Source organism: Hakea prostrata, chromosome 8 (assembly GCF_041222555.1).
Source record: "Hakea prostrata isolate BN-2017 chromosome 8, UWA_Hpros_2, whole genome shotgun sequence".
Classification (NCBI taxonomy): Eukaryota; Viridiplantae; Streptophyta; class Magnoliopsida; order Proteales; family Proteaceae; genus Hakea; species Hakea prostrata.
In genome coordinates, this window is record NC_142607.1 from 16,042,103 (window position 1) to 16,065,449 (window position 23,347).

The following is a 23,347-nucleotide window of genomic DNA, read 5'->3' on the forward strand; positions in this document are numbered from 1 at the left end:
ATCCAAGCAAAATAACATTACTTTGTTGCTGTGGTATGTTGCATCTATGGATTTTTATTTGCAGCAACTGCTGTTGTCGACGTTGCTGACGTAAGCAAAATATGATCGAATGGTTGAGAATCAAATAGCGGGGGTTTACTTGTAAATACTAATTTTTTTTATTTTTGCAATCTAGGGGTTTAAAGTTTACTAATTTACAAAATGAGGTCCCTCATATACTGACTCCCAAATCCCTCTCTCATTCTTCTCAAAGTTCTTCTTTGTAGTGCAAACTAATGCAAATGAATATATGCAACTGTTAACTCATAAAAGAGTAACATGATTCCAAAATTTAGACTTTGGTTGTTAATAGTTTTTATGACATCTAGGTGATTTGAAGTGTTTGCAAGGAACTTGGATGTAAGGTCATGCCCAAGGTTCAAAATTTTGTCTTGAACAACTGTCTCAACCATGTAGAATTTCTCAAGATCTTGGCAGTTTGTACCTCTTCTTTTTTCTTAGGTTAGTCGCAGAAGGGGGGTTGTGAGGGTGTCTCAAAATGATGTTTTGGCAGGAAACGACTATAGTTGGCTTCGAAACCTTAAGCTATCTTGGTTTTAGGATTATTGAACTTATTTTAATTTTCAAATCATTTTGTACCCAAAAAAAGAGAGAGGAATGAGAAAGGGATTTGAGAGTTGAGCATGAGGGACCTCATTTTGTAAATTAGTAAACTTTAAACCCTTAAAATGGTAAAATAAAAATTAGTATTTACAAGTAAACCCCCACCATTTGATTATCAACTGTTCGATCATATTTTGCTTACGTGGCATGATCATCAACTGTTCGATCATATTTTGCTTACGTGGCATGATCAACACCGTCGGCAGCAGCCAACAATGACTGTTGCAAATAAAAAAACCAGCACCTATACATAGTGTCATTGTGACAAGAATGTCCATTGAACACATTTATATGGGCAAAATTTCCAATGGTGAGATGGTCCTTTCACATGCCCGTCTCCTATTAAAGAAGAACAATTTAAAGCCTCTCCCCCCAAAAGGGAGATTCAAATTCCTCAAATTTTGATGCAAGATCATCTGATGCGTAGGGATCGTACACCAGCATAATGCGTGTAATATGCTAAATGAAAGGTTGAGATTAAAAGTCTTAGTTCAATTGAAAAAAAACTGATTGTGAAACCCATTTGGCCTATAGCCCCATTTCTAAAAACCCAATTCAAACACTCAACTCTCTCTACTTCCCTCTCACTCCCTTTCCTCCATTTCTCGCTTTCCTTTTCTTCTTCATTGCTGTTCGTCTCATTTGAGAACCGGGGAACCAGAAGAAGATACAGGTAAAGAAGGCGAGAAATTGAAATCTTGCCTCAGGTCTCGTCTCTAGGCAACGACTGCAACGTGAGTCTCCCTCTCACTCGCGCTCTTCCACTAATCATTCTCGATCTAAATTGATTTTTTGAACCCTCTGATTGCTGCTATTGATAAATGGGGGTCCCCTTCCGGGCAATGTGATTTCTGAAAACCCTTACAATTTTGTTACCTGGCATTTGGCTGGTAAGTATTGAATGTTGATGCGAATTTCTGGTAGAACCAAATAGGAAAACACGAAGTCTACTGTGATGGTTTTCGCCATAAATGGGCGGGTAAGTCTACTAGGCTGGTTGATTGAGTGGAGTTTCCTTCCAGCTTGATCGAAATTCGGAGTCCTGTTTTGCTTCTGTTTTCCCAGATTTTCATCATTTATAACGGACTGTAACGGCCTTACAAGCCCCATTGATTGATATGATTGAAGAAGAGCATATTTGTTGTTTCGATCTGTGAACTCAACTCTGGACTGTTGCTGATTCAACAGTTGTTCTCTAATGCAGATCCACTCAAGGTTCTGGTGGATTCAAAATATAAAACAGCTGGATTTCTGGACACTAATCTCTCTTACCTCTTGTCTTCGACCTTTCTTCTTGTTTCCATTTTCTAGTTCTTATCTGTTCTGCTGAGCATTATTCTGTTTGATAAGCATCAGAAGCTAGTATTTTCTACACCGTAAGTTTTAGCATTTTGAATTCAAGTTTCTAATTCGAGTAACGATTTCAAAACCTAGATCTTTTAAAATTCGTTTTCAGAATGCTATTGCTATCTACCTATTAAATTGCTGGGTTTCGAAGTCAATTTTTTTGTTTGTAATCGTGTGGTACAATTTCACTGAATCTGTCACTTCCCCCCCTCATATTCTCTTCCAGCAACAACATGGACTTTATACGCACTTGAATTCCCTACTATTTATTGCTTCTGGTTTTGAGAGGTTGTGAGTTTCCTTTGCCATTCTCCAGTATCTTTTCCGACCATTGGATTGCTATTAGAGGAGTGTTTGAACTGGGTTTCAGAAATGGGCATGTATAAGCTAAATGGGTTTCACAATTAGGATTTTTTTTCACTTAAAATCAGCCTTTTAATTTCATCCTTCTATTTGACATATTCCACGTGCTGTGTTGTGGTGTTGCACTACAGTACACAGCAGAGGATTTTTGGCCTCAAAACTTTTGCATTTTAGGACCTCCTGTCAGCACTTTCTAATGAAGAAATCTGTGGATCTTATCCTTTTCGGAAACAATTGCAGGCTTACAGCGGTGATTTGAGTCTCCGTCCCTCCATTTCAACTTCTCCTCAGTGGATTGCAGAGAAATTTCTCTTCGACTCTCCCGTGATTGTAAGGCCCCTTACTTTCTGTAAGTATTTCTCTTTGCTTTTACTACATTGACATTGCACCTTTCTGTTCTCCAAATTATTCTGAGCTTCGATCTACAGAAAACAAAGAAGCAGAGAAGAATCAAGTACTTAGAAAACTTTAGTACCCTTCAGCCTTAAAATTCACCAGCATGAACTAATGATACTATGATTGATTTGGCTTCAGTGCTGCGAATGGTCCAGATTTAAAGTGGTGGTTGAGATTGAATCTCGAACACCCATATTTTTTTTTTGGGTTTTCAGTGGGGTAGTTCAAAAAGTGAAAAAAAAACGAAAACCAAAATCTCGACCACCAGAATTCATCCACACCATTCGCAGCTCAGTGCTGCGCATTAAAGCAATTTCCTACTATGATAGTACATAAACCTGCTTCAGCTTTCCTTTCCACACCTCACTTTCTTTCTCAATTAGACTCTTCCTTATGAGATGTGGTTCTAGTTTAGAGTTTTACTTAACGAAAGAGCTGTGAAAAAACTTACTATCAAAGTTAAGTCCAGAGTTAACTCATTACCGAGACTATAAATGCGCTCTTTTGATATGCCCAAGCCTTGAATAGGGACCACTAGGCCACTGCCTGGGGTTGCCAAAACTAAGTAATGGGCTAGTTGTCATTATGAGGTGGTTGTTGCTGTTGTAATGTGTCTAGCAAACTCTTTTCCTCTCCCAAATTATAACATAACGCCATTACATAGAGAAGCTAGTAAAATTGTATCAGGTGGCTCAGTGGTGTTGAATCTTCTTTTAAGTTTGACTAATCGATGTCAATGTCACATTTAATGTCAAAATATTTTTTTGTTTCCTGTTAGTTTGCTGATGTCACAACAATGATTAGATTATGATTAATTGATTATACTATTGTTTTTGTTGTTGTTTTAGCTTTTATATCATATGATAATCTTATGGATGTAAGAGGGATCAAGTATTCTGCCACCATATTGTGTTTACTTCAGTTGTGAGGCTTGATTTTGATAAAATTAACATTTATGTTCTGTTGTTTTGTTTATTACGTGGTGTAAATGTTTGTTACATAGTGAATGGATGTCAATATATTTGATTACAAAGCTGGTTGATATAACCAGGGTCAGCAAGCCCAAAATAGGGCTGAAAATTGGGCCCAAACAACCCCCTTGAGCATGCGGCAGCAAAGGCTGGCTGAATGCCCCTAGGGGTATTTTGGTCATTTTCCATGCCCTTCCTTGGGGTGTCCTTAGTCTAGTCAGATTCCTTACCTCTTGAGGAGTCTAAAAATATTTTCTTTTCTTCAATTGGTTGAGTCAAAGTCATGTCAGAGTCCTAGTTCTGTGGGAGTCTTAGTTGCAATCTAGTTACAAGATTCCTTTTATATAATGTCTATTTTATTTTGATATTTTGGCGGTCCTAGTTAGTTGCCAAGTAGTTAGAGTTTTACTAGTAACTTGAATATTCCCTTTTTGTGGTTAAGTCCAATTAGGTTATTAAGTTCTAGTCCAAGTCAAGTTCTTTTTTTGTAAGGCTATATATAGTGCCTACACCTCATTCTACAAATCAGTTGAAGATCAATGAATTGAAGCTTGTCATGGATTTTCAGCATTTTCTCTCCTTCAACTCAAGTACAGTAGCATCTTCCCCTCTCTCCCAAGTAAGTACAACCTCTCCCCACCGCTCCCCAACCCAGCGATCTACCAAGAACCCCTCCCCATCCATTTGCTAGCCTCCCCATTCCCTCTCTTGCCATCGCAACCTTCCCCCACCCTGCGATAGCAAGAAACCCCTACCCCTCCCTCCTATACCCTACAGTGACATCCCCTCCCCTTTCTTGTGGCAGACCTTCCCCTCCCCGTTTTTTTACTTTTTTTCCCCTCTTCCCTGAGTCTTGCGGCAGATCTGAAACAGAAAAAAAGAAAAAAAACAGAAAGAAGAAAGAAGAAGAAAATAAAAAAGGTGGGGAAGGAAATAAAGATAAGAAAATTAAAAAGAAAGAAAGAAGAAGAAGAATCAAGAATCTTGAAGAATTCCAAGATCCAATCAAGAACCAAATCAATAGCATCTTTGACGTGCATGCAAATAAATTTGTATTTTGTGTTTTCCATGTTCCATTGCCCTTGCTGTAAATATTCATTTTATCTCATGGCTCAGATATTAATGATTATAGAGAACTCCATGTTGGATATGATTCTGTAGCCATTAGTGTTAATCTGGAAGCTGTTTTTCCAGAGGCAAATGGGTCATGGGTGTTGCCATGGGTTGTGTCTCAGGGCCAGGTACAATGCATATGCCTCGGTTTAACAGTGGTACAGGTTATCTCAATGGGGTGTAAGCCCAAGAAATCTAGTTCTTTATGAGGCGGCCCCCCAGTCTGCTAGATTCCAGGGTGTATGCATCATCGGTTGCCATCACCTTGAGCAAAATTTTGATCTTCAATGTTATCTATAATTTAAATCTTAAGATTTTTTCTTCATTATTTTTTTAAGTGTTAAGAAGAATGTGGTACAATCTAAAAGAGAAACATGGATATCTCCATTTCTTTCACAAACACACACAGAGCCCTAAGGTTTATGCCTCACCTTTGTTATCAATTGAGAGCTCCAGGTCATGATTAACTTCTAAATAGATTTAATAAAGTCATTTGCAGGTTTAGAATATGGGTGTTGAGAATTACCATGTCATAGAACTGGTAGGTGAAGGTTCTTTTGGCAAAGTATACAAGGGAAGAAGGAAATACACTGGGCAGGTATTGGCTGCAACTTGACCTATTCTTATCATAGGAAAAAATTATGTACGAGGATGATTAGATGATTTTAATGCCATCACGGTGTCTTATCTTGCAGACTGTGGCAATGAAATTCATTCTTAAGCATGGCAAAAGTGAGAAAGATATTCACAATCTAAGACAGGAAATTGAGGTATGTTTCAAACCTCCAAACAGGTCTACATTAGTATCTAACTGATGTTTCTGCTAGAAATCTGGTCATGTTTGGATGTTCAATTTTATTTTGTGTTTTATACTTTATCCAATTGTGTTGGCTGATTTCTGCTTGATCAGAGAGTTGGCACTTTTTCCTTCTCTCTAATCACTGCTTTCACTAGACTTGTTGAAACTGAGAAAGTGATAACAGCTGCCTATTGGCAATTTTGAGGTAAGTCAATTACCTAGTGGTAGTGGATTTCTGTTTTCACTTTAGTGGGTTATGCTAATATCACCAATGTGCATCACAATATGCCTAACTGCCTAAGAGGCATTAGAGATATACTTGGGAGTATTCTTCAGTTATAAAATGAAAACCAAAGTTGATAAATTTGGATCTCTATAACTTTCTTTCTCCATGTTGATATTTCAAATATACAAAAAGACAATGAGCATATGAAGGTCCCATACCCAACTTCTTGCCTAAGCCCCCTGTGGAGTACTTGTTTGGCCAACAAAAGAGAATCTGCTTAGCAGTTTTCAGGGCCCCAGACCTGATGTTTAATGGAGTCCAACTCGTCTGTTGACTCCTCGAGAGAGGATATGTTAACAGCCTTTATGGCATTCAGAACAATTTGATTTATCTAATTTAAAACAACTTTGTTCTTCCTACAATGGGGTATATATTTAAAGGCTAAACAGACATACATAGTGTCCAAAAAGGACTAGAAAACAGAAAGAAAGGAACCTGCATGGGCTGCATAGAGTCCCAAACAAAGTCTACCTACTCCATAACAACCTAGTTGACTCAAAATAGACTTGTACATTTTAAAGGGCTTTTAAACAATTAGGAATTAGCTAATTGAATATTAGCTCTCCAATGTGTGGATGCTATTCTATTGACTCAACCCTAGTTGTATGATCACTAGTAGGTCAAAAATAGTGCTTTGACAAGGATGGGCAGGGCTGGGTTTTCAAAACATGATCTAAGCCATGAATGCTCTTTACGAAGTCCATTTCCGCCTTGACCCTGACGTCGGGGTCTAAAATTCTTGTCCTTGATCCTTAATCTGAATGGACCAAGCTAATCCTTGGCCTGCGCTGATTGTCCTTGATTGGGCTGGGTTGGAATAGGTTGGCCTTGTTTATGTTCCTGTTCGTGTCCCTGAATGGCCCTATCTGCACCCATGATTGGCTTTATCCTGATCTTACCCATGGCCCTAACAAGTCTGATATTGACTAAGTTGAAAATGAGATGCACAATCATGGAACTTCCAAAATCCAAGCTGTTATTGAATTTGATGTAAAAATCAAAGGAAAATAAAACTCTTAAGCTATTATTATCGTTTTTCTGTAAAATTTGATATAGTAATATCTCAACTAGATGCACAACAAAAAAATAAAAGCTCTATAATCTAACCCATCATAAATAATTGGATATAGAAAATAAATAAATCAATATAGCTTCCAAGCTATGGTTAGTTGATTATCATCTAGGTCCTTCTTAAGTATGATATCAATAATATCTCAACTAGATGCACAAATCCGATATAAAAAATAAAAAAAATAGAAAAAAGAAGTGGAGTCTTGGGGTTGAAACAACGTAGGGTTAAAATCAGGGCCTCGATCAAGGTTGATATAAGGGTCAATATTAGGGTTCAATCTAGGGTTAAAGTCAAGGCAGGATTAAGGCCAAAATCAAGGGCGGAATTAGGGTTAAATTCAAGGCCACAATCAGGGCAAAAAAATTAGGGACGGGTCTGGCAGGACAAACACTAATTCCAGGTCCACCCTGGCTTGATTCAGGGCCAGAGTATTTTGGCTCCCACTTGCCCTCAAGGCAAAATCTTGAGCCACTGCCCTATTCTGGTCAGGGCGGTCTGAGCCACAAGAGTGAAGCTTGCAACCTTCATATGAATTGAGCCAACGGCTAGTCCAACTAAGTTAAAACAAAGGCCTAAGGTACGACTAAGCTGGTCCGATCAAATTAAGTCAAAAGAACTAAATAAGAGTTAAGTACAGAAGATTTCCTACTGAACCCATGTATCCCTGTTTTAGGTCTAAGAAATTGGCTGATTAGTGATTACAAGGTCACATAGCCAACAAAGGCCAAACCGTACACCTGTCAACCATAGGCTGTTTTCATAAAAAGGTCTTTGTTGGTGCCGGATCTGCATCATTAGGTTTTGTCGAGTTGATGTCAGGTAGAATATATGTTCGAAGGCACAACTAAATCAGATTGTTAAATATGGAGTTATGGAAGATTCGTAGTAGAAATAGGACTGATTTTGGTCAATGGACTAGATGAATCATATAAAATTTGTATATTAAAATTTAAGTACGTTTTGGTGGTTAGATGTGGCTGGGCAGAATTCATGTAAAAGCACCTTGTATATGACGTCCTAGAAGCGAAGGAGAATAGTTGCACTTCTCCAGGCTTTTCAAAGCAGCAACTTACTTGAATCTGAAACCGTGGGATGAATTTGGATGATTTCTAATGGTGAAATTTTAGAGGATAGGGTTTGTAGAAAACGAGAATTGAAAATACGGGGAGTTAGGGTCTGGGAAATAGAGGATTAGAAGTATGGGACTGGGGATGTGGGTTATGGAAATTAGAAACAGTAATTTAGAAGCAGCAATGCTTGAAACAGAACTTCTATCAATCCAATCGTGGGCTCAGCTGAGCAATCACATGTATATTTATAGCCACTGTAGCTGACATAACATTCAAACTTAAACTAGGACTTCAAAATAATTGTAAGACTCACAACATGACTAGGATTACCATTCAGGTGAAAACTAACTTTAGAATCACTACTTCGGTTAATGACTTAATTAAAGGACTGATTGAAAAACTCAAAACACCCTAACAATGCCATGATTTTGGTGCTGGTGTAAGCAGGTCCTGTATACCTGAAGCTGTTTTTAGGCAGCTGAGCCGTGTTGCCTTCCATAGATCCTCAGTCTCAATTTTTACATCTTGATTGAAGTGGTTCATCACTTACATAGAGAGTGTCTCCTTGAAACAATTCAGTGATCAACACTTCATGGTTCAGATTTTTTGCTTTTGGAAAGTGTCACATTGCAGAAGCTTCTTTACCTTTTCTTCAGCACTCCCCAATGGACTTCTTACTATCAGTAGTTTCTGACACATCTCATTATGTCTGAGAGGATGTTCTACTCCCTCGACCCACTCCTCCAAATAGTTCATTAGGTGCTATGTTTCATTTGAATGTTAAAGCTGTTATACAATGATTACGTTGTCTAGTAATTTACAGCTTGTGCTTTAATTGGAGCATGCAGATTCTAAGGAAGTTGAAGCATGAAAATATAATTGAGATGCTTGACTCCTTTGAAAGCCCACAAGAATTTTGTGTCGTCACTGAATTTGCACAAGTAAGAAACCTTTTCTTCTTTGACCTTATGGATTTTTAATTGTTTTAGATGCACTGTATGCTATTAGTAGTAATGGCCATTTGTGATGTTTAGGGTGAACTCTTTGAGATTCTGGAGGATGACAAGTGCTTACCAGAAGAGCAAGTTCAAGCAATTGCTAAGCAGTTGGTATATTTTTTTTCTTATTGAACTCTTCTCTATCTGAAATGCATATGTGATACTCAAGGTCTTATGATTATCCATTAATGATCTTTATCTTCTCTGTGAAATTCTTTCGTTGGAAAAATCAGGTAAGGGCATTGCATTACTTACACTCCAATCGCATTATACATCGGGATATGAAGCCACAGAACATACTCATTGGTGCTGGATGTGTTGTTAAGGTTGGTTACTTTGAAGAACAATGTGTTCTATTGTTTCCTAATTTACTTGGACACTTAACATAGTGGACACCTGTTTCTGACATTTTTGACTGACAGATATTGAAACTGATATGGCAACTAGTGTGGGCCATTGGACATGCCTTCTACTGTTAAAGTACTTTACCACTACTGATCATACTGCCAGTCTACTACTGCTATGACACAAACCTCTGTGTGTGTGTGTGTGTGTATATATATATATATATGTATGTATGTATATGCAAGTGTATAAAATAATTCCTACTCACCCAGTCACCCAAGCTCACATATTTAAATAATTGGGAAAATTTTAGGGACACCCCAAGATAATTGGTGAAAAGCATACACAACCCAAAAACTATGCCAAATTGGCAGTCGTCCCTTCTTTGTTAGAACCATTAATTAGTGAGGGGAAATGACGAATATACCCTTAGTTGTATTATTGTATATATAAAATGATGAATGGAGGAAGAAGAAGGAATCATGAAAGAAGGTGGAGAAGAAATTTAGGTTCTATTTTACTAGGGACAACATTGTAAAGTCACAAGAGATTAAGGGCAATATAGGAATTATGAAATTATTTAACCATAACTTCACAAAATTTGCTAATGGAGTGTACTATTGTGCAAGTTTAAGAGACATTTTGGGGTTCATTACCAATTTGGCATAGTTTTGAGGTATCCTTGCTTTTTGCCAATTATCTTGTGCTGTCCCTTGAATTTTCCTAAATAATTTGATCTCTAATTTTAGACCATGCTAAATTGGACATGATATGAGAGGCAATACAGAAAAGTTGGTTACCAACTACTGAAATAAATGTATATAAAAAATGGTGTCTTTGTATAAAACTAGTAACCTATTTTATCCATATAATATATAATGAAATCCAAATCTGCAACTATCTTCTTCTTTTTTTCATTTTTTTTTTACTTTTAATAACCAACTCCCTGAATCTTATTTTTGAAGTTCAGCCGATTTGGACACTTGTCATACACTGCCCAAATTGTCCGTTTAAGGCATGATTGGTATGTACAGCGGCACAAATGCACAATTGAAGACCACATAGTTGGAGGGCTAAATCTGACATCTACACTATTGGATCTCAGTACCAATGGCATAAAGAGATATAGGGCAGCAGAAATAAAGATAATAACTAATATTTGATATAAATGATTGAAGGATTCTCGAGCAAAGTAAACAACCATCAGGGTAGAGTCAAATTGACCTATATCTATTTTACTGTTACATCCTCGCTCATTACATGGTATCAAACTAGTAACTACTTCAAAATATGGGTAATTTAAGTTAGAGTACAAAAGTTCTTATTTAATTAGTTTATCTTTAAGTTGTTTTGTTTTACGTTAATTGAACTGGTTCCATGTGGTTCAACTTAAGCTAGCATGACTGGCATATTACTGATTAGTAGAATTTAATTTTGACTTTATGATGTAGTTGAGGGCTAATTACAGGATCAAATAATTGAATAAAAAGGACAAATTAGAGTTTCTAAAATTCTGTGATTGTGGGTTCAGGGGCTGTTTAGGTGTCAAGGGTTTGTTTGGGAGGTTAGGATAGGTGCGGCTAGGGTTTTCAGTTCTAGGGTCTAAGGAATACAAATCTGAACCTAGTTATTTTCAGATTTAGATTTAACTCCTAGGGTTTACAATTGTGGGACTCAGAGTTTCTGAATTTACGGTTTTAAAGGTTGGTTTGGGTGGTAATTTTGGCATCGAAGGCTAGGTTGAGTGAGGGGAGGCTGATTCCAAGAGGGGATGGGATTCTGTGGTGGGAATTGGAAGTTATGGGATTTAGGGCTTTGGATGTAAGAAGATGAATTTCAGGTTTCTAAAGGGTAGTGGAGGCTTAGGGTAGGGATTGAATGCTAAGTGGAGGGGATGGGATTCTATGGTGGGAATTGGAAGCTATGGGATTTAGTGCTTTGGCCATACGAAGATGAATTTCAGGTTTCTAGGGTTTCTAAAGGGGTAGTGGAGCGTTAGGGTATGGCTCAAATGCTAAGTGGAGGGGATGGGTGATGATTCTAGGAGAAGGGGATCTGTGGAAGGGATTAAGAAATATCGGTTTTAGGGAAGGAGACGAAATGCCACAGGGGTAGGGGGAATGATTTGGGTTAGGTCAATGGGGGTAAGAGAGGAAGGTTAGGGAATGGTTGCGTACCAGTTTGAGAGATTGGGGAAGAAGAATTGCATGAATGAGGGCCACAACACCAGACTGCATCAGCACTTGGAAACCCCTAGCTCCACTCGATTCCTCCTTCAATCAGTTTTATTTAACATAAACTGTCTTGGTTTCATGTATTAGGCTGTATTTTTAGCCTACTCTGAAGGACTCATAGTTGGACTTAACCTTGAAATCCAAACAACAAGGAATTCTGTTTTAAAGAGAACTCCTTAACTAGAGAACACTGCAAAAAAGGACTCTTATTTTATGAAGGAATCCTATTTTAGATAGGATTCCAACTTAACTACTCCGAGACTGCAGCAAAAAAAAGTAGGATTAGGTTCATACTAAAATTCTGATTCTAACTAGACCAAACTGGGACTGGACCAGAGCTGTCAGAAATGATCAAAATGCCCTTGTTGATAAAAAAACACTCCAGGCTGCTGGTCTGGGCTTAGGGTGCTGGCAGCAACCTTAGGTCCTATTTCGGCCCTTGAGGCCCTTTTGGGTGGTCATGGAAATTGATGTCACTTTGTTTTGAATCTACTTTAGTTTCCTTGTTCACTTAAATTACCTAGCAGTTTAAGGATTTTTGAAGGCTTTTCCTTTTTACAGGAGTCTATTTTTAAGTCTTTTATATAAGAATTTTACAGGTTCTATTAAGAATGCAAAGTTGACTATAGGAATTGCTGATTGCAAGCTTGGCTGCTAACATCCGTTTTTGTGAGAGAGTGTATTTACGTGTAAAAACTCCAGAGTACTAGTTATTGGTGTCTAAAGTCCAGGTAGCTGATTGTGCTTGGTCTTTAAAGTTCATTCTATAAGCGAAGCGATTTGTTGAGTCCCATTCAAGCAAGTTCGGTCCCCATGAACCGCTTTCTAGTATCCGTGTTTGCCTTCTTTCTTCCTTCCCTTCCACAGGGAAGGATCATGGGGTTCTCCTTAATGTCCAAGTATTAGTTTTTGATGTTTCAAGTCCAAGTTGCTACTGGTTCCTTGGTGTTTGAAGTCTGAGAGAACCATTGGTGTTTGAGTGTTTCAAGTACAAGCTCCTGTTTTGGTTGTATAATCAGCCTGTGTTTGAAGTTATTGCTAATCGGAACCCACTTCCATAAAAGCACTGCTACTACAGTGTGTTAAATTTAAATTTTGGTACTTACTCTCTCTTTATCTTCTTGAAGAACATACATCAGGTGTTTTTTTGCAGATTTCATCTAGCCCAATCCATCTATTGGATCTTCATCCCCTTTGGACCATATCATCCTTGTACACTCCTAACAAAACCATTTGAATCTGGTTGTGATCTGACCAGCTGATTTCTAAAATTACCTTCGACAACTTCAGATTTAATCACGTGATTTAGTTGTAACTTTCAGCACATATTGTCCTTACAGATTAACTTTACAGAACCCTGCCGCTCTAAACTTCAAGGGCCCCCACACTCAGTTTTGGCCTACTTTAATTGGCTGGTTCTGTAAGGACCTTGGTTAGTGGGCTGCTAATTGTTTGTTTTCACTACAGATCTATGTCATACCAACACAGGTCAGAACTCAGAAGTCAACTCCTGTTTTGACTTTCATATTGTAAAATCTGAAAGTGACATTGTGTTTTATTGGCCAAAATAGTCTATGCTTAGGTTTCATGATGAAACAAGTTAAAATCCCATGGAGACCCTCAAACGAGTTCAACAAAAAAAATCCCCAACATGGCAAGATCTGGGTTCCAACTCAATTTTTTGGCTGATGGAGTTGGGGTGCAAAACCAAATGATGGAACCTTGATCATAATGGATTAAAAGAGTAACAAAGGTGGAGTAAATTATAAGGGTATAGAATACATTAATACAAAGGAATCTATATGTTGAGATGGAAATATTGAACCCTGGTGGAATAGAAAGAATATACTTCAAACAAATCGATGTCTGAAAATGTGGCAAAATGTAAATACTTAATGTTGAAATAGTGCACTATTCGGAAGTTCTTTGTCATAAAGTAATCCCATGGTTAAAGTTTGAAGTTGTGATGGAGATGGTCCTACATCAGCTTGTCCTCTATGAGAAATGCAAGTTCACTATTGATATCCTGGGAATAAGTAAAGTCACACGTGCAATTGCATGTGCTTTTATCTACAGATTACATATTTATTTTAATTAAAGTTTGATTCAACTATTAAAAAAGTAAGGTGCTCCTATTTTCAGGGCTTTAGAAAGGGGATTCCATTAAATTAATCATTAATTTATAGATTGGTAGTTCTTAAAAAAACTGATAGTTCGAATTTTTTTTCCGGGTGTAGAAAATGATACATCTTGATTCCAAAAGATAGAACGATAGGAGAGGAAGAGAATGTTATAAATTAATTAGTTTCACTTTGAAATAATATAAATGGGATAAAATGAAATTTAGTGTTTATCCAAAATGAGATTCTATCAAATAATAAATATTATAATTGTATTGAAGAACAATAAAAAATTTGATGCATTTAATATTCGTTAATATTATAAGCATATAAGGTGTGATACAATAATTATATATATTTTTTACATTAATTAGTTATGACTTTGAATTAATGGGTTAGGGAAATGACATATTTCAAGGTTTTCAACTCCATATTATATGCATGTAATGCATAATACAATGATTATATCTTTTTTATATTAATTAATTTGATTTTGAATTAATGAATTAGGGAAATGAGATTTTTGAAGTTTTCAACTGCCTTTTAGAATTAAAAAAAATAAAGTTGTCATAAATCAAAACCTAAAATCAAGGGAGAGGGTTAGGATATGTTAGAATTTTATTTTTCGTGTGTAAAAAGTTATAATATGATTTGAAATGAAAAATTTAGGGAATGAGATTTTTTTTGGGTTGAAAGGGACTTATATTTTAAGGTTTTTTAACATGTATAGAAAATTGAACCTAAAAGTAAGGTGAAAGATTGAAATCTGAAATTAAGATGAGATTTTTGTTCTTTCAATAACCTTAAAATATGAGATTGTGAATTATCATAAAATCTAAATCCTAAAATCAAGGGATAGGATTAAGTAGATTAGAATTTGAAACTAAAATTTTTGGAGATGTGATCTTGATGTGAACCACCAGGGTATCCCCAATGGAGGCCACAAAGAAGACCTTGGGCAGCAGCCCTTCTTCCCACAACCCACTAAGGAGCTGCACCATCAAGGGCATTTTGGTCATTTTCCAGGTGCCCTACCCCATCTAGCTTAGTCTTAAAAGAATCTGAAGCTCACCAGGAGTGGAGATCTACTCTTACCTTGTTGATTGAATCACTCTTTGAAGAGATATGATAGAGTCCTAGTCCACGTAAGAGTCTTTGTTTGAAGAGGACTCTTGCAGTAGTAGTTAGCAATATTTTATCTCTCATTTTGTTTATTTGATTTCAGTTGTGGTAAGTAGTTGATAAGTCTTTTTTGAGTTGGAGTCCCATTCGAGGTGGCACGGTCACGTTCAATGGAGGCCTGTAAATATCCCCATACTGTGAAGCGATTTAGTCCGGATTGAAGGGATTAGAAGAACTAGGGGTAGATCTAATTCAACCTTAATAGAAGTGGTTGGAAAGGATATGCATAGTAAGCCTTGTATCGAGTATGGCATCAAAAGAGAGCTGATTGGAAGGCAAGAATCCATGTAGCCGACCCCATTTAGTTGGGACAAGGCTTGTTGTTGTTCCTATTTAAAGTAGGGATCTTTTAAGTTGTAGGTTTATTTCAAATAGGACTCCCTAGTTATCGAGTTCTACTAGGGGTTCTTTTGTTTTGGCTATAAATTCAAGGCTAGTGAATGTACACAATTTAGATTTGATTATTGAATAAAAAATGCAGAGAATTCATAGCCAAGGAGGATTAGAATGGGCTGAGTAGGGTTTCCAAGAGGAGAAAACCCTGCAGCACCCATAGAGTGACTCTTATACAGCATAATTCGAAGGATTCCAGCTGCAGCATCACTTGATCTCATTCATTGCATAAGCTACAGCAAGTAATACCAATCCCCACCCCAATTCACAACCATTGAGCCTCCACCAGCCCTCCCCATCTTTTCTCTTTCCTGTGGGATTCTTCTAGAAGTGAAAACCTTAAACCCCTTTAACCCCTCTCCCAAACCTTTAATTGCTTATGGAAGTAGCTTCAACCCTAGCCCAGCAACCTTCGACCATAGCAGCAGCCTAGATCCATCCCTCCTAAACCCTAGAAAAGTCTTCTCTTGTTCATACAAAGTCCCAAACCCTAGGTCTAAAACCGAATCTGCAGAAAACTAAAATTCGACCTAATTAGTAAACCCTAGACCCACTGAACCATACTGGCAAAATTAAGCATCATTCCCCTTCAACCCTAGTTGATTCTATACCCTTGAAACACTAGCCATAAGGTGTAAACCCGAGTTCCCTCCAGCTCCAGGCACTAAAAACCCTAATTGGGTCTGCTATTCATCAATAACCCCTGTAACAGTAGCCCCTCCCACCTTGGTTGACATTAGATCTTGTGGTTTCAATGCCTTATAATTTAAAGCTTAAATTCAGTGGAAAATTACTCGTTAAATGACAAATTATAGTCTTGGGCATCCTTATAAGGTCTAATAGTTTGAATGAGCAATAGTTTTTTAGGTAATTGAAATGTAGCCATGTTTTTAGAGTTCATGCTTTTATAATAGTGCAATATGATTTGTCTTGAAAACAATTTCTATAACTCTGATTGATATGTTGCACATTTCATGAATTCTGATCTTCGTTGAAAGTCATTCTAAGTTCTGAATGTTAAGGGGTTTGTGACTTGTTTTCGCTTTCTTTTCCTTCAAGTTGTAGACGGGCCTTGGTGCAATGGTAAGATTGCTCCATTGTGACCAAGTGGTCTTGGGTTCAAGTCTGGAAATGGCCTCTCTGCAAAAGCAGTGTTAAGGCTTCATTCTCTGTGACTCCCCCAGACCCCACAGTTGTGGGAGTCTCATGCACTGGGTATATCTTGTATAAATGCAGGAATCAGTGAGAGGTTTCTAAGCAATCTTAGATAATAGGATAAGAAATTTTGGATAAAGTACTCATCTGTACATAGGAATTGCTCCAATTAGAATAAGATGATGGAGCCACATCTCTTTCAAGTTCTAAATTCTTGGTTAGTCTTTTATTCAATTTACTACTTAAGCTGGATCTTTATCCGTCTTTCTAAAGTAAGGCTCAAGCAATATCTTTTTTCTTTTCCCCCCCTCTCTGTGCATGTTTCAAGAGGGGGGGGGGATGGATCTCAATCCTTGTATACTTCAATAATATTAGTCCGAGGCTATTGGGCTAATTGAGGGTGAAAAATGAAACACTCAAAGCAAATGACTGCTTTTTTCAAGCCAGAATTCAAAAAATGCTTGAAATTTCAAATGCTCTAAATAAAAGAAGAAAAAAAATCTAAATTAGATTTGTTTTGTACAATTAATGACTACAATGTAAGGAGAGAAGTTAATCAATGACCTTTGAGCCTTCCAAGTTCTTGGCCTGTGGGCTTTCAAGACCATGAATTCTTTGTTGTACTCGGAGCTCTTTAAGATTTTCTTATAATCATTCTTCAATATTCTCTGCAGTTTTTGATTATAACTGTTTATTACCACGTTGACAGGTCTAATTTTGTTTATTTGTCTGCCGTATGCCACAGCTTTGTGATTTTGGATTTGCACGAGCAATGTCAACAAATACTGTCGTTTTACGCTCTATAAAAGGTTCTGTACATTTCTCATGTGGGTTATAGTGTTCTCAACTATTTTAGAAGGCTTTATATTTATATTCTTAGCCCTATGGCTGGTACTATTTTCTAGTGGTTTTCCTTGATTATTTTGAAGGCATTTGGGTTACACCTTGTTCTTGTATCTTGACTAATATTAACTTGAATTAAAAGCATATTTCCAAATGTGCCAGTGAGTTTATGATCCTTGATGCTCTTCTAAACCTGGATATGCTTCATTTATTATCGTGAAATATAATTTATGTTCCTTGATCTCACAAAAAAATTGAGATTAGCATTATTATGATAATATCATATAGACTTTCTTACTGCAAACTACATCCATCAGTTGTGCAAACAAAACAAAATAAAACAGTACATTGATTAGTTCATGTTGGCATAGTTGTCAAGGCATTGCCTAAGCATCGCTTAGGCATTCTGGTCATTCTTTGGGTCAAGGTGTCTTTGTGTCGTCTTGGTTTTCGTTGCCTTGCCTCGCCTCGTTGCCTTGACAACTATGCATGTTGGTAATTCGTTAGCTCGTGATTATTCCTTGTAGAAATATGTGTTGGTTCTTTCTGAGTGACCCAGTGATCCTAGTTTCTTTGCAGTGCTGACTTCTATGATTTAACATCTAATTGTGCAACTATGTTCTTTTAATGTCTGAACATATTTCAGTCATGAAGCCTTTTGTTGTTTTATTTATAAATAACAACCTAATTGATAAGAAAAATATGAAGTACAAAATCCAATACATGTAGTCCAAAGGCTTCTGAAACCTTATGGAAACTTAGACAGTTACATATAAGATATGAGAATAAGCTTAGACATTGAAAGGAATGGAATGTCCTGAACTCTAACTTGGTCTATCAGGTTCCAACCCTAGGAAGATAGTTCACTTCCTCACTTGCTGCCTTTGTGATGCAGCCCTAGATTGAGTAGGATCAACTAGGGGCTATTCTTCCAACACTCACTTCAGAACAAGTGAGGTTTTAGGGTTTTAAGTGGGGTATTTTATTAGGATACATAAGAAAATAGGTTATCGTGGTTGGATAGTTTTGGAAAGATTTAGAGTATTGGGGGTTTATGGATGGATGTGGCAGGTTCTTGAGATAAGAGACAAAAAGTTACTGGAATGGGGTGATACTTGGAGAAAACTTAGGTAATGGTATATGTGGGTGATCCCTAAAGTTTGGAACTGTTCTAATTGTTAAATTGGTATAGATCTAAGTTGGAAATTTGGGTTTTTTGAGGAGTACGAAAATTCTACAAAAGGTTTATAACCTTTGATTTTAGATGGTATTTTGATGTATACTTTCATGTGGATGAGGGAGTGATGGATTCTAATGGTTCGTTTGGGCTGGAGATAGGTTTTAATGCCTAGGGTTTAAGAAAAGTGAAAACAGAAAGAAACGGTGATTGGGGATTGGAGTTTAGAGGAGTAGAATAAAAAGAACTCACGGTTATTGAAGAACAGTTTGTGTGATGCTTGAATTAAACTTTGAGAATTTTGTACAGTCTTGAAGCTTCTTCAATGGAAAACAAATGGGACTGTCTAGGGGAATCATAGGAGAGAGATAGGGAATTAGTAACACTAAATCACGAAGCTACAATGCTCAAAATAAACTTTATAAATAAAATTGTCGACTCAAGTGGGCTGTTATATCATATATATAGCCACATTGGCTGACAAAAGACTTAGGCTAAAAACTAGGGCTAAATATAAACTAGGACTTGAATAGGACTAAAGTTACTAATCACAGTTACTGTTCATGTGGTCCCTACTCTAGTTTTCCTAAGCTTTCCAATTGGAATTACAATGCCAAATAAGACCTAATGAAGCAGCTTATTGGCTAATTAAAAATTAAAATAACCTAATCCTGGATTCACAATTTAGCTGCTGGTGTAGGGGATCCCCTACACCTGACCTACCCCTAATGTTGCTGGTGTAGAGAGGAATCCCTACACATGAGGCTTTTTTAGACCAAAACAATTGCATCACTTTGACTTCTGGTGGAATCAAACTTCTTTCATGTGTCTAATAATTGTCACAAATATCCATGGACAATCCTTACTAGTAGACACTAGGTCTATGATAGTTGAAAAAATGACTTCTACAGTTCTACTTTAAGGTTAGTGAAAGTCTTCCTCAGCATGTTCCAAGCCACCTTGAAAATTGGAATCGTGATTCAACTCTAACCCAATGACCTATTTGCAGTTTCCACTGTGATATGGGGAGTCAAGGTGATGGTCAAGCACCTAGGTGCACGATACGTACTATATGGATTTTAATACTTTCAGGGCAATCTAGGTTAAGGTAGGTTAGGTTCAGCTAGGGTTCTTAGGGAGGTTTTTATGGTATAGGTTCAAATGGGCCGTGGTTTAAGGCTGCTATGGCTAGTGATAGAGATTATAATAATGTATGGTTTCAAATAGATTCAAATGGGGTGGTTTAGATTAGGTTTTCTTGATAGGGGTTGAAAATGGAGTGATATGGGTAACTTTAGAGTTGTGTTTGGGTGACCTAGAGGTGCCAAAATCTAATGAATTTTGGATCCGGTGGTAGCTGTAATCATAGTTGAGGTTTTGGAGATCTCGCCAATATCCCGACCATTTTTTTTCTTTCTTTTTCAAGATGATCCTAGAAAATAAAAGATCTTGGCTGAGATCCTCGGTCGACTTGAGATCTCATATCGCATAAGATCTCGATTCAACCCAATCTCTAAAAATACCATATCTTGTTTGAGACGAGTAAAAAATCTCAAATCTCGACTAGTTCTCCACCTATCTCGACACTTCTTCTGTCCTTTGTCGATTTGGTTGATTTGGCCAGATTTTTTGCTGGAAAGTTGGTCGAATCTCTACCTAGGGTGCATCAACAAGTTATTTAGCTCATCTAAAACAAAGATATACAGATTTTGAAACCAGTGTTGAAGCAAGGTTGTCCTTCCTGAATGTCATTTTTTTCAAAAACTATGTTCTATATCGATGGAGGTGGTGCTGGTGCTGGGGGATCAGAAGTTGGAGGAGGTGCTTAGTCGTTGATTTTACTCATGCACTCTTGTGGTGTAACTTATAAGTACACTGATGTTGTAATGGGAAATTTTGAACAACGGAGCATGTTTTGATGTACTTTTTGACTTTAAACCTTTATGTTTTCGATTATATTAAGTAATGTAAGGGTGTCAATTCGGTACGACATGGTACCGTAATGAATTTGAAAACCTCATACCAAAATTGTACTGTACCAAATTTATACGGTCAGTATGAAAATGTTATTCTAACAGGGCGGTATTGTTTCGGTATAAAATCGGTATGAAGTAACGGCACGGTTTGGTATATGGTGCGATATAATTTCTGTATGAGAAAACCTATTCTTCTAATCATAATGCTGGGTTTCACTCCCACAAACCCCACATATAGATTACCTTGAACTTGCTTTTGTTTCATCATAAAATACTATAGGAGATCTATTGAAATCAGTATAAAATAAATTGATTGTCTTACTGCAATGCAATACAAAAGGATTGGTATCTTCAACATTCCTATTTTTGGATTCTCCACTTCTATCGATTGTACATTTAAGGCTGCAACAAAACTGGGTTGGGCTAGCTCAACTTTTGCCTTAACCTCGAATCAACTTTGTTAAGTGAGGCCTTGCCCATGAGCCTAAAATCCATGAAATTAACTGCCTAAGAAAGCTCTGCCGAATAACCATTAATAGAAAATTAGAGATACAAAAGTACTAGTCTACCACCAAGCTTGTGACAATTGGAACCCAATAACCAAAATGAAACTCTAACAATAACCAATTGAAGTTTAAACTGATTGTCAGGTTGCATATTGAAAATAAAAGACGTCCTTCCTCTTAGGGAAACTCATTCCTATTAGTCCAGATAGAGAAATATAAAATGTTAGCTTTTGTAACACCATTAAATCTTGTTTGCAAGCCTTCAAAATAGCATCAATCACACTATTTGATTCCACGCCCAATTCGATATTTTGTTGCTATGCATTGTCCCTTCCATGCTACGCAGAATGCCCAGCCTTGCCTTTTCCTTGACGTTCATCGATCAGTCCCTGCAATTTGGAATTTGATTTTATTATAAAAAATAAAGTTGACCTCTATCAGTGTTCGTCAATCAAATCATTCCATAAACAAAGTTAAAGAGAAAGGCTAAAAGAAGATAAAGAAATCAACAATGGGCATTATTGAAAAATGAAAAACTAAAGTAAGGGACTAGAAGAATCATGGGAAGTTAGAGATTATCTTCCCCTCAAGCCAAAGCAACAGGTAAAGAAACTAGAGCTGTAATATTTTTGGACTACTCTAATCTGCATTGCTGTGAATACAATCAAAATCTAAGTATTTTTTGTGGCAACAAATTCATGTTATTAGAGATATAATTGAACTGTGGTGTCTTCCCTTCCTATTCTTACTTGAACTGTTTTGGTTGGTAATAGATATGAAACTTTCAAATTCTGATTTTATTCACAGCAGTGCAGATTGCAATAGTACATGTAAAAACTTATAAAATTCTTCACCACAGACCAATTTATTAATAAAGTGAAGGATCTCTAAAAAATCATTACTATTAAATTCCTACCCAAAACAAGGAAAACAATTAAAGAGTAATATTTAGTCTTGGGTTCTACTTTCTTCTCATCATAGAGTCCTTCAGGAACATAAAACAACCTTAAAATACATGAAAAGAGTACTTGAATACCTTCTTTATGATCTAATGAACGAATCTTCAAAAACCCTGATCACAACATAATTATATACCAACAACAATCAAATTAAAGAATTTTCTTCTAATCCATTATACACGAGTCATATATAATCATTGAATTTGAACCCCAAAGGAAAATCCAAAAACCTATGCATAATAACTAAAGCAACCTGATCATATGATTCATATCCAATCTTTTAGACTTACCTTATGTTGCTAGGAGTTGTGATGCTTTAGCAGAAACTGGATACATTGTAAAACCATCTTGCAATGCTTGAGATAATTCTTCAGTATCTTGATTTGGTTCTGGTTTAGCTACACAAAATGATAAAAAGCAACAGGAAAAATAATTAATTAGAGTTAAAAAATAATATTTTAGGAAATATGCATAGTAATAACAAGAAAAAATTATTACCTTCAAAGTTCACATCATATGTCCAGTCTCGAAGGCATACTAGGGCCTCAATATTGTTAAGGAGTAACTTACTTCGATATTTATCAATTACCCTACCCTCAACACTAAATGCCGACTCAGATGCAACTATTGAAACATGAATTGCTAATACATCACGGGCTACCTGTGCCAAATCAGGGTATTGGCCTTAAACTACCTTCCAATATGCAAGAATTTCAAAATCCTTAAATCCTTAGGCCCTTGCTTGGATGGCTTTTCAAGATACAACTCCAGTTCAATCTTATTTGTCCAAACTCTTTCCACAATATATTTTTTAATGTAATTCTATAAAATAGATGTAGAAGGTATTATATAACATTTTTACTAATAAATATCAATCACAAGATAACAAAAAATCAAAGACATATAATAATATACCTTGAGAAAATCAGAAGAATCCTCGTAGGTCACAATATTCCTATAGAGTTTTTCCAAAGCTCCCTTCACAAGATTATCCACTAAGAAAGAGTTTCCATGATGGATTGATTCAAATGTAGCTTGAACAATACTCATTTTGTATCAAGGTTCCAAAATAATGGTAACTGACAAAATCAAAGAGTATTTATCCCAATATTTGTTGAACTTTTGTCTCATGGCAAGTAACATATCTCCCATAAACTCATTTAACAGTGATCTATTATTCAAAGCTGTATAAATTTTCACCACACAAATAAAGTATAGATTTGAAGTAGGATACTTTGAACTGGATAAAACCTTTGTGACCTCCTTGAATGGCTTCAATTTTAATTTTTTTTCAATCCTCTCCCATTCATTTGAGTTAGGGTTCAATGCATAACTTTGATATAAAATCCTAAAGTCTCAAATACTAGCCTATAAAATAG

The 23,347-nt window shown here is 36.6% G+C and overlaps 1 protein-coding gene across 6 annotated transcripts in view; it reads left to right on the plus strand.

Moving 5' to 3' along the window:
- The first annotated feature begins 1,225 nt into the window (after positions 1-1,225).
- The window catches only part of LOC149007269 (serine/threonine-protein kinase TIO-like), a 55,875-nt gene continuing 33,753 nt past the window's right edge, over positions 1,226-23,347 (plus strand). For 2 of the 6 annotated variants that reach the window (XM_089164515.1, XM_089164521.1), the window contains exons 1-8: positions 1,226-1,397; positions 2,614-2,722; positions 5,353-5,451; positions 5,549-5,623; positions 8,929-9,021; positions 9,115-9,189; positions 9,312-9,404; positions 17,253-17,316. In XM_089164515.1, the coding sequence (XP_089020641.1) occupies positions 5,362-5,451; positions 5,549-5,623; positions 8,929-9,021; positions 9,115-9,189; positions 9,312-9,404; positions 17,253-17,316 (490 nt within the window). In that variant the 5' untranslated portion in view covers positions 1,226-1,397; positions 2,614-2,722; positions 5,353-5,361. Of the gene's footprint in view, positions 1,398-2,613; positions 2,723-5,342; positions 5,452-5,548; positions 5,624-8,928; positions 9,022-9,114; positions 9,190-9,311; positions 9,405-17,252; positions 17,317-23,347 lie in introns of all 6 variants that reach the window. The other 4 variants (XM_089164516.1, XM_089164518.1, XM_089164517.1 and 1 more) reach the window with 4 other exon arrangements.